This window comes from Papaver somniferum, chromosome 9, assembly GCF_003573695.1.
Source record: "Papaver somniferum cultivar HN1 chromosome 9, ASM357369v1, whole genome shotgun sequence".
Lineage (NCBI taxonomy): Eukaryota > Viridiplantae > Streptophyta > Magnoliopsida > Ranunculales > Papaveraceae > Papaver > Papaver somniferum.
In genome coordinates, this window is record NC_039366.1 from 187,637,027 (window position 1) to 187,646,955 (window position 9,929).

The 9,929-nt window shown below is 35.9% G+C and overlaps 1 protein-coding gene across 1 annotated transcript; it reads right to left on the minus strand.

Annotated features, from left to right (window-relative positions):
- Window positions 1-4,785: 4,785 nt before the first annotated feature.
- LOC113309980 lies at window positions 4,786-8,090 on the minus strand. Its single transcript, XM_026558514.1, has 3 exons — window positions 7,946-8,090; window positions 5,863-7,612; window positions 4,786-5,384 (listed from the first exon to the last, which is right to left on the minus strand). The coding sequence occupies exons 2-3, from the start codon at window positions 7,455-7,457 to the stop codon at window positions 5,138-5,140; spliced, it is 1,842 nt and encodes a 613-aa protein (XP_026414299.1). The 5' UTR covers window positions 7,458-7,612; window positions 7,946-8,090; the 3' UTR covers window positions 4,786-5,137.
- Window positions 8,091-9,929: the final 1,839 nt, after the last annotated feature.

The window sequence follows — 9,929 nt, forward strand, 5'->3', positions numbered from 1 at the left end:
ACTATCTAGACATGTCTGATCACATTTGTGACTCAAGGTTAAAGTCTTCAAGTGTTATATGAAAATGGTTAAACTTATCGTTCGACTAGCTAGTTTCGTCTAACCTTTCATGAACAAGTCATTGTACATGGTTCGGTTATGGTTAATCCTAACCAGAGTGTATATTTTGTTATGTTAATCTCAAGTTAAGTTTTCATCTAACGGTGATTATTGATTGCTTGATTCCAAAGCTACCTTAGCTTAAATCTAAAGAAACCTTGATCTTGAAAGTCTATTTAAGGAGAACCTCAAACAATTGGGATCTTTGAATCTCTATCACTATTCTTGTGTGTCTTAGTTGTAAACAAGAGTCATCCACTCCTTTAAATCTTTTTAGGTTTAGCGACTAAAAAAACTTCACCTAGATTCGTGAAGCTAGGTCCAACTATCTTTATCTCGATAGTTTGTGTATCTTGATCTTGTTTTGATTGTTGAGCCTTTAGCTCCAACAAACAAGATAGATAGAAATCACAAAGCTTCTTCGTCTCAGACTTTGTCATTCCATAAGTATCTACTTGTGAGGTGAAAATAATTTAGGATGCTCTCCGGGAGTCATAAAACCGAATTTTGATGTTTGCTAGACTTTATCTATTGCAATCGATTTCCTACCTCACCTTGATCTTTGATTAAAACGGAAATCATATATAGGCTTATTTGTGGGAGGAAGATTGGTTTAAAGTCTTCATTTGAGTTGAATCAAATTTTAGGATGTAAAGGACGTCAGTTAAGGGAATCAACTGTGCGGAGTCCTGCTGGGATTCAAGAGACGTGAGGAGCGCGACTGTAACTGAATTGTTGTGACGTAGATTCGGTCCAAACTACGTTCCAGTCCGAAGTTCTGATAGTATGCTAGATTCTGTAGCGCTTAATACAGTTTGGCGTTCAAATATGGATTAGGACCCGGGGTTTTTATGCATTTGCGGTTTCCTCGTTAACAAAATTTATGATGTCTGTGTTATTTCTTTTCCACATCATATTGTTTATCTTTATAATTGAAATATTACAGGTTGTATGTAAAGCCAATTCAAGTAGATAAGTCCATCACAATTTTTGGATATGACTAGATTGATCTTAGAGATTCACTCGAGGCTAAACTTAAAGATAATGCCTTAGAGATCGAACGATTTTTGAACAAGACTAATCCACATTGTGATAGTGAATATAAAACAAAAAACATAAGACACCAAAAATTTTGTTAACGAGGAAACTTCACCTGCAGAAAAGCCCCAGGAACTCATCCAGCTTTTAACACCAAACTGTATTAAGCCGCTACAGACACTGTCGTACTATTAGACTTCGGACTGGAACGTAGTTGATACCGAATTAACCCTCCAAGCAATGCAATTGCAGTCGTGTTCTTTATGCTTGTTGAAGCTCGCAAGATTTATGCACTTCATTCCCTTAGTCGACGTCCTTTACAGCTTAAGAGTTGCTTCAACCTCAATGAAGACTTTTATACCAATTTGCCTCTAACAAATAAGCCTAACTGATTTCCCTTTTGATTTTACAATTTAGGTTTGGAAATTTGTTTGCAGTAGACAAAGTCCAGCGAACCTCACGAATCCCGGAACACTTACCCTTAGTTAGCTGAGAAGCCTGGATTAACTACCTCTCAAGAACAGTCCAGACAAATCAAATAAGAGTTTAGATATATATCTTGAGGAATCACAAAGTCTAAGAACGAAGATAACTTTGTGAGTTATATCTATCTCGTTCCTGATATGAGATAACTTAAAACCTATAAAGATAAATAAGAACAAAATTCGGATACAAGAGCAATCTGGTAAAAGATAGTCTGACCGTGCTTCACGAATCCTTAAATGAAGTCTTCAAAGTCGTTACCTAGAATACAGTTCAAAAGAACCTAGGTTCTAGAAGACGACTCTATCTTTGAAACTAGGACACATGAGTGCTAGGGATTTAAAAATCATGTTGCAAGAGTCTCTCTATTTATAGATTTTTAAGGCTTCAGGTAGCTATGAATTGAAGCTAGTTGTTTGGAATTCAAGTAAACACTTTCTCAGTTCAAATGAAATTCTTATTAGGAATTCATGTAAGCGTGTGAGATGTCTGTCTTGAAATTATATAGAAGAATATGCACCACGGTCCAGGTTTCTGAAACCATGCACAATGATGGTTCATGTTGGCAAGTATGCCTATTAAACTAACAAGCACAAGTGGTGTTCAATAACACTCAATACTTAAACCATGATCCACAAGGTCAAGAGATTTTGTGAAATATATACGTCTTAGAAGTATCTATGAGAGTTGTAGCCAAGCTAAACATTTTTGTAAAACAGTTGGTGAGCTTCTTGAGACATTAGCCATAGACAATAAATATCATTGTTATTCATGAACAGTAAATTATCCTTAGCCAAGATTATTAAAGATTTTATGAACATCCATTGCTTGAATCATATTTAGAGAGATTTATCAAGACAAGCTTGACTCAAAGTTTCTTCTTTGCGAATTGTTTTTAGAGCTTGACTCATATTTAGAGAGATTTATTAATAACTCGTAGTCTCGTAATGTAACCTTTCTTAGTAAAAATAAGTAAATAGTAGGCCGAATATTTTACTTATTTTTTAAATGTTTTTTAATAATTTATTTTACATATATTAAAAAGAAAAAATTATAAATGCGAGACAGAGCTAGACTGATTTCTAGGTTTAGTGTCATTTTTATTAGGAAAACAAATATCATTATTCTGTATAACTTTCTTTTGTCATTTAATTTAATATTAATATGACTCCGTATTGATGTTCACTACTTTGCTTGATTTTATTTCACTCAAACTAGAAATAACTAGACACGTTAAATTAGATTGATTCAACGGACCTCACAAACCTTTCAAGTGTCAATCGTCATCACGGTGAAGTTAAATTGATTGATGGCTCAACTTTCTGCAACATGGCTCTGGTTGGCAGGCAGGCAGGCGATAAGGTTAGTTTGGACCCAGCAGAAAGAGACCCTCATTTCATCAGCTTGCAGTTCCAATTAAGAAAGAATCTAATCTTGTGATTAAGACTAGAGATCACAGGTTTAGTATAAAACTAAATTTTAAGATAGCTTATGACTGATAAACTGATAATCTAATTAACTAGGGATCATTGTTTATCAGATCAAATCCTTAGTTAATATTAATTTAATTTTCTTGTCTTAAAATTTTAAACACCTGACGAAGACGATAACATGATAATATGATAAGAGGTAAACTTTATATTGATGTGATATTATGAGGCTCTAAGGAATCTGGCATCGTTCAATACTTCATCGTTAATGTCTACATCTTCATTTATATCGATCTATCTTGAGATTCTTGACTAGTTAAATTATACAGACATTGTTTAACTAGTTGCTATAATGAGACAACAAGAACACTATAAGAATGTTGTAAAAATATCTTTAGTTACTTCATAAACAATGCGAGAAACAAAGAAAGATGTAAAATTATGCATGCGACTGATGAATCAATCAACTTGTCAATAATAATACATATTTTCTATCATGCATAGAGTGTTTTCTTACTTTTGTTTCTTTCCTTCACTTTTGTTTTCAATTATGGAGATAAGTAGTTCTTGTTTTCTAAATTTACAACTGTGTGTGTATGTGTTGGTATACGATAGGAGGTATGGGGAGCGGGATGGAGATTGTTTCAGAATAATTATCCCCCCATCCGTACCTACCCATCTGCCTTCACGTGTATGCGGCGGCATTTTCTGCCCGGCCTTTCCAGCTCCCATTACAGATAGATATTACTGATCGTCACCCCATGGTGCATGCGCATGGTTTACATGAACCATACCTTAGACACTGTTAATGCATTGTTTATGGTAGTGCCATGATGTATATGCGAAATACGGAAATGGCTTTGTTTACTAAAACTTACTACGAGGGAGAAGATGATCGTTGATACACTGGCGGATCAGATGGAAAATGCATTCTCATTTGAACTATAACGTGCGTGAATAACAGGATTAAAGAAGTAAATATATGTCTTGAACTCGTCTGCTCACAAGAGAACCATTGTCCCGAATAAAAAATGCCCAACGTCCAAGCGACAAGACCAACCTGGCTCATTTGTTTAGATAAAATCGTAACAATGTAGATATTTTCAAGTCCCACGGTGGGATGGGTTTAAAATCTGATCCTTACAGCTTACAATGAGTCCAAGTTTAGCTACACTTTAATAAGAAGGTTCAGACATATCGCAGGCGATATCAAGAGATAAGATGATGATGTTACAAAATTCTAGACGAAACATGCAGCACATGCAACCTAATGGAAGATATAAATAAGTGCTAGCTTTCGTGTTACACGTACGTGGCGATCAAGTTATACGTGTCACCGTTTTACTTGATAAAATGAAGAATTTTGCGAAGCAAGCAGACACGTGATGAGAGGCCATGGACGGTGTATAAACATTGTGTATTTATTGTGTTTCCTCAGTTTTTTTGATTCGGCAGTAAAGTTGCTCGTTTTAGCCAAGCAACAGAATGATTGGAAATAACTACGTCCATTTGGTGCTCTCCCTGACAGCCAGTCTTACTCTTTTCGCCTCCATTCAACAGATTACAGAAGATGCAAACATGAATGATTCTTTGATTGAATGCCCGTATTAGTAAGTTGGTAACTTTGATCCACATTAACGTGTTCCTGGATGTCCGAAAATCTGTTAATCTCCTTTGAAATTTCATTAAGAATAGATATGTGCAGCGAAGTTATGAGAATTTCACTAAGAATATATATGTGCAGCAAAATTATGAGCTTTTTTTTATTGTAAATTTTCTTTTCTATTATACAATGGCTCATTCTGCAGAGGTAACTGATAAGTAAAACAGAAAAATTGTAGTTACATCGAGCTTGAGCCTACTTGACTCACAAATGACAAACTTGTCATCACACCACCTCTCTCCAGTCCTCATCTCCACATCTCCATTCCTTCTGAATCCCTTAAGTTCTCTCCCTCCCAATAGAATGGAGAGCTGAGAAACTAATGGGGTGGGGGAGGTAAGATTATTATCCATACCATTATACCCTAATCATATAGGAAATTTATTATTATAATAGTTTACTTCTTTTATGTATTTTGCAATTTTCAATCTTCATTTTCGTTGAGAGATCCGAGGGGGAAGCAAGTGTCCTCACCACCTGTATTCCACAAAAAATTAGCGTAGGAACTTGCATGGAACATATTGCCCGGGTCTGCCTCAATTGCCTCCAAATATCTTTCCTCGGCTGCCCCAATATCCTTCTTTACTGTCCACAAGAAAGTCGCATAATGACTTAACAATTCTGCATCTACTGGCTCTATATCCGCTGCTCTCTTGAAATACTCCTCGGCTCTGTTTCCACCACATACACAAGGAAGGAGATTAGCAAGATCTTCAGTATAAAAACAACAAATGCATTTAACTAGATTCCAAGGTGAGACCACACATTCAGGTCCATCATCCATGACAATGACCCAAGCCTACACAATAACGTGCATAATCGCGTGGTGAATTCATGGAGATGTACTTGCAATTCCTAAGATATTTTTTTTGCCACCCTAACTTATCATTCAATTTCCAAATCCAAGAAACGCGACAAACATCAACATGGGAATTTCTTCATCAATTACCCTTCTTAGAAAATAATTAATTAGGGGAACGAAAATGAGAGGGAACAATCAAAAAAGAGAGTTTTGTTTTTATGTTTGTTCATATTTTCATTCTCTAAATGATATCAACCACTACCTAATTATATTTGAAAGTTGAAACTAGCAACTTTGATCCTAAATTTCATCAAGTCTACAATTTTAAGGGGGTAAAAATAAATTACCTGTCATGGTTATGGACGACGAGGTGCAGGAATTTAGCATAATTTGCAAGGAGAAGGGCATTGTGAGGCTCTTGTAAAAGAGCTTGCTGGTAAATAAGCTCTGTTTTGAATAACTTGTCGTTGGTTAAATCGGAATCGATTTCAACCTTCACTGGCGACACAAAACTTCGCATAGTCTCGTGATCAAGAATAGAATCCCTAGACTGCTCTTGCATTTGAGAAGCTTCTTTAACTACTGAACTCCACAGCGTCACCTCATCCTCTCTCAACCCTTCTTGATTTATATCTGATTCCAACCAATCTGCCTCTTGATCTGTTGATGAAGTCGACGGATTCCCAAGAGACGTCATCTTTGAAATCTCATCAGGAGCAATGTTGTGGTGAGTAATTGATGAGAACCCATGGAATCCCCCATCACCACCATCGGTCCCACTACCTGTAACTGATCTAACATTACCACCACCACCTTTATTTCCTCCAAGAAAAGTAGTCTTCCCACTTGAAGACGTATCTAATGCTGACTCGTCCTGCTGATGCTGATCCTGAGGCTGATTTTGATCTTCTATTACAGTGGATACCATCTCTGTGATTGCTGAGTAAGACTCCAAACTAGGATAAGCTGCAATTGCTGCATTTTGTGACATTGAATGTACTGTAAAATTTGCCATAAGGATCATAACAGAAACCATGAGGGTTGGTGTGTGCGAAAAGATCTGTTGAAACAACCAAACAAATGACGCATGCATTTCCTTATGCACTCGAGCTAGAATGCCTTGAAGATCCTCATAGTATAACAACTCTCTCATCTGTAATGTGTAACTATGAAGTTCTCGAAGTATAAACACCATCGAAGAGAATGCTTTCTTCATAGAGCAACAAGCCGACTCCCCAGCTTCTCTAAAGCCTTTTTTCCATTGATTCTTTCTCCTTAAAATCCTAAGAGACAAAGGAATATCAACACTGCTCGCCTTCATCTCAATGTTGGCAAGACTCATATAGTTTAAACCTCCTGCCCAACCGATTGGATTAGGGCCAATTCCAATTAACGAAGTAGAATCCACACAATTCATACTCACAGGTGGAAATGGCCTGCTATTCTGAACAAGATTATTAATAGTCTCACCCATCTTTGCAAGTTCTTCATCAAAGCTATTATAAGTAGTGTAACAACTGCTTTCACCTTTGATATCTCTGGAATCCGAAGAATTGTCTCTGCCCAACTTTGCATCTTCATTATCACCCACTATATTCAATTTAAGAGCCAATTCTTGAATCTCTCTAGTAAATCCATCATCAAAGAATTCATCCGAATTACTAACAGATCTTCTAAGATTGCTGCCTCTCGGTTTCTGAGTCTCGAACGATTGAGTTCTCGAAAGCTTATTAGTAGATGTTCTCCGTGAGAAGGAAGAAGATTGAGGACTATGAACAATTCGACAAGCTGCCGGAGGTTTCCGATTCCTCCTATGCGTCGAAGAAGTAGATGAAATCGCGGAAGCAAATGATGTATGAGAAGAAGAACTAGAAGAAGACGGAGATTGTGATGGTAAATGTTGCGACCAATACATACATGTTCCACCAATCGTTACTTCCATTTTCGAAATGAAAGTAGAATCAACGTTCAACGAGACAATACAGAAAGATGAGTTGGAAAAATGAAAAAGCGTTTGATAAATTAAAGTTTCTTTTTCTTTTGATTCGGATCCAAAGAAGAAGATGCAAACTCACTTTCTTCAAATTCACTCAAAACCTGCAGAAAAGAAAGGAGAAACAAATAAGTCAAATTCCAATTACCTTTTCAATCACTTCATTGGTACCTATAAACCGACTAGATACATTCTTCATTTTCAAGATAAATCAACCAGGGAAAAAAAAAAACTCCAAAAACTCATTCTCAGATTTCAACAGCACTCACATTTCAGATAGTATAGCAATTACCATAAAAACATTAAATTTTACACCATAATCATCATCATTACCATCAGTCTCGAAAACTTAATCGATAAAAAATAACTCAATTCGAGAACTTTACGCCATTTCCCAAGTGCAAATAAAAAATGCAAAAGCAAAATGAAAGACTCACCGGATTCCGTCGATACTTCCGATGAGATCTAAAGAACTTAATAATAAGCTTTAACAAACAATCTGACGCACACAGAGACACTCACAGTTTCTGGTTAATGAAAGACAGAGAGAGAGTTCTTTCTTCTTTCTATTTATACTGAAAATTTCATTACGTAGTTCCAAAAGAAAAGAAAAAAAAATGATTTTTTTATTTTTTCTTAAGAATATGAAGAATCATACCAAATTAGTACCGTACTACCGTATGTATATAGAGGCACTGTATGTATTAGTGTTTCTCTTTGGTATACGAAAAGAAAAATTACGGGTCAGTCGGGTTGGAACTATGGTTTTGGGCCTCCAAGTGATTTGCCACTGAGGTGTTACTATTTAGTAAAGTACCCGAATTTTCTGTATAGACGGTTGGGGGAACTCTAATTTTAACATTTCTAGATCTGACACGCGTAAATTAAGAAAAAAAAAAGTAAATAGAAAAAAATAATAGAAATTCATAGAGCCGTGTTTTTTGGTTTAGGTCCCTACCGCCGATTAATGGGGGTCACTTTTAGATTGCCACATGTGGTTATATTTGGACTTCTATTCTCCTCTTTGCCAAAAAAAGAAAAAGGAAAAATTCACTCTTTACTCGTGAAGTTTTACACAACTTTTTGTGTAATAAGCCCATTTGTCATGTTTTCAATCGGTGAGTTCAAAAGGTGAAGCTTCCTACGAATGTTCATGAACTAAGATGCGCAAGGTTGCTAATGGGGTACCCTTTTGTTTGGAACGATTTTTTGGGACCATGATTTTTTTTTTTGGGGAATCAATTTTGGGTAAAGACATTAGAAGTAAATCTAGGTCACCCCTTATCTAGATATTTATATTAATACCTAAATTACCCTCCTGATTAATTTTGTGTGATGATTAGTTTGTGTTAATAATAGTTAGTGTAATGATTAGTGAGATGATTAAGTTAAAGATAATTAGTGAAATTAAAAAATCAGATGTTTTTTTAAAGAAGTAGAATTATTGAGAGAGTAAAGTTAGAGAAGATGAAGAAGGAAAACATGAAAAACGATGGATTTTACCAATCACAATCGGAGGAAGGGTATTTGGGTACCCAGGTAGGCTTCAAACTTAGATAATGTTGGTTGAATTGCTCCAAACTTTCAAAAAAAAATGAAAATTTTTATGTAGACATGCGGGCCAGTTCGGTTACCATATGTCAAGAACATGTAACCGAACACACCTGAAAGTGTAGTTCGGTTACGTTTTCCAAACACGCAGGTTACCGAACTCGCTCGCTAAAGGAGGTTTTGGTCGTACAATGTAATGTTCGGTTACCTAGGATAAAATGGTAGGTAACCGAACTTTGAACTTAACAATTTATTTGGGTACATCTTGTGTGTTCGGTTAGTTCGCAAACTTCAACGCAACCAAGTTTCCAACCGAACTGCAGGTTAAAAGTAACCTAGTGTTAGAAGTTCGGTTGGTTCGCAAACTTCAACATATTTTGCGAATCAACCGAACTGGGCTTATATATGCATATATGCAATTAGGCAAACGTTCGGTTACTACGAAATTTATTTCTTGGCGAATTAGGTAGAGTTCGGTTACGAAGTTTCAAAGGTAGAGTTCGGTTACAAAGAAAACTTAATATTTTTGCGAACGAACCGAACTTGTGGACTTCACATTATTTTCGTAAACTAAAGTTCGTTGATATCCTTATTTTGCGAAGGAACCGAACTTATGGACTTGTGTTGTTCTAATACAAGGAGTTCGGTTAAAAGTATTTTTTGCGAATCAACCGAACTCTGAGTTCAGTTAAGAAAAAATTAATTCGTGATAACCGAACTTTTCTCTGAAAAAAAAACCCTTCATTAAACCTCTCTGCAACTTCCATTTTCAACTCATTTTAATGATTACTTCTCATTTATTCAACCAAAAACGAATGACAAGTAATGGATTTGTGAGAATATCTTTGTTAATGTTTTAAATTAAGCTAT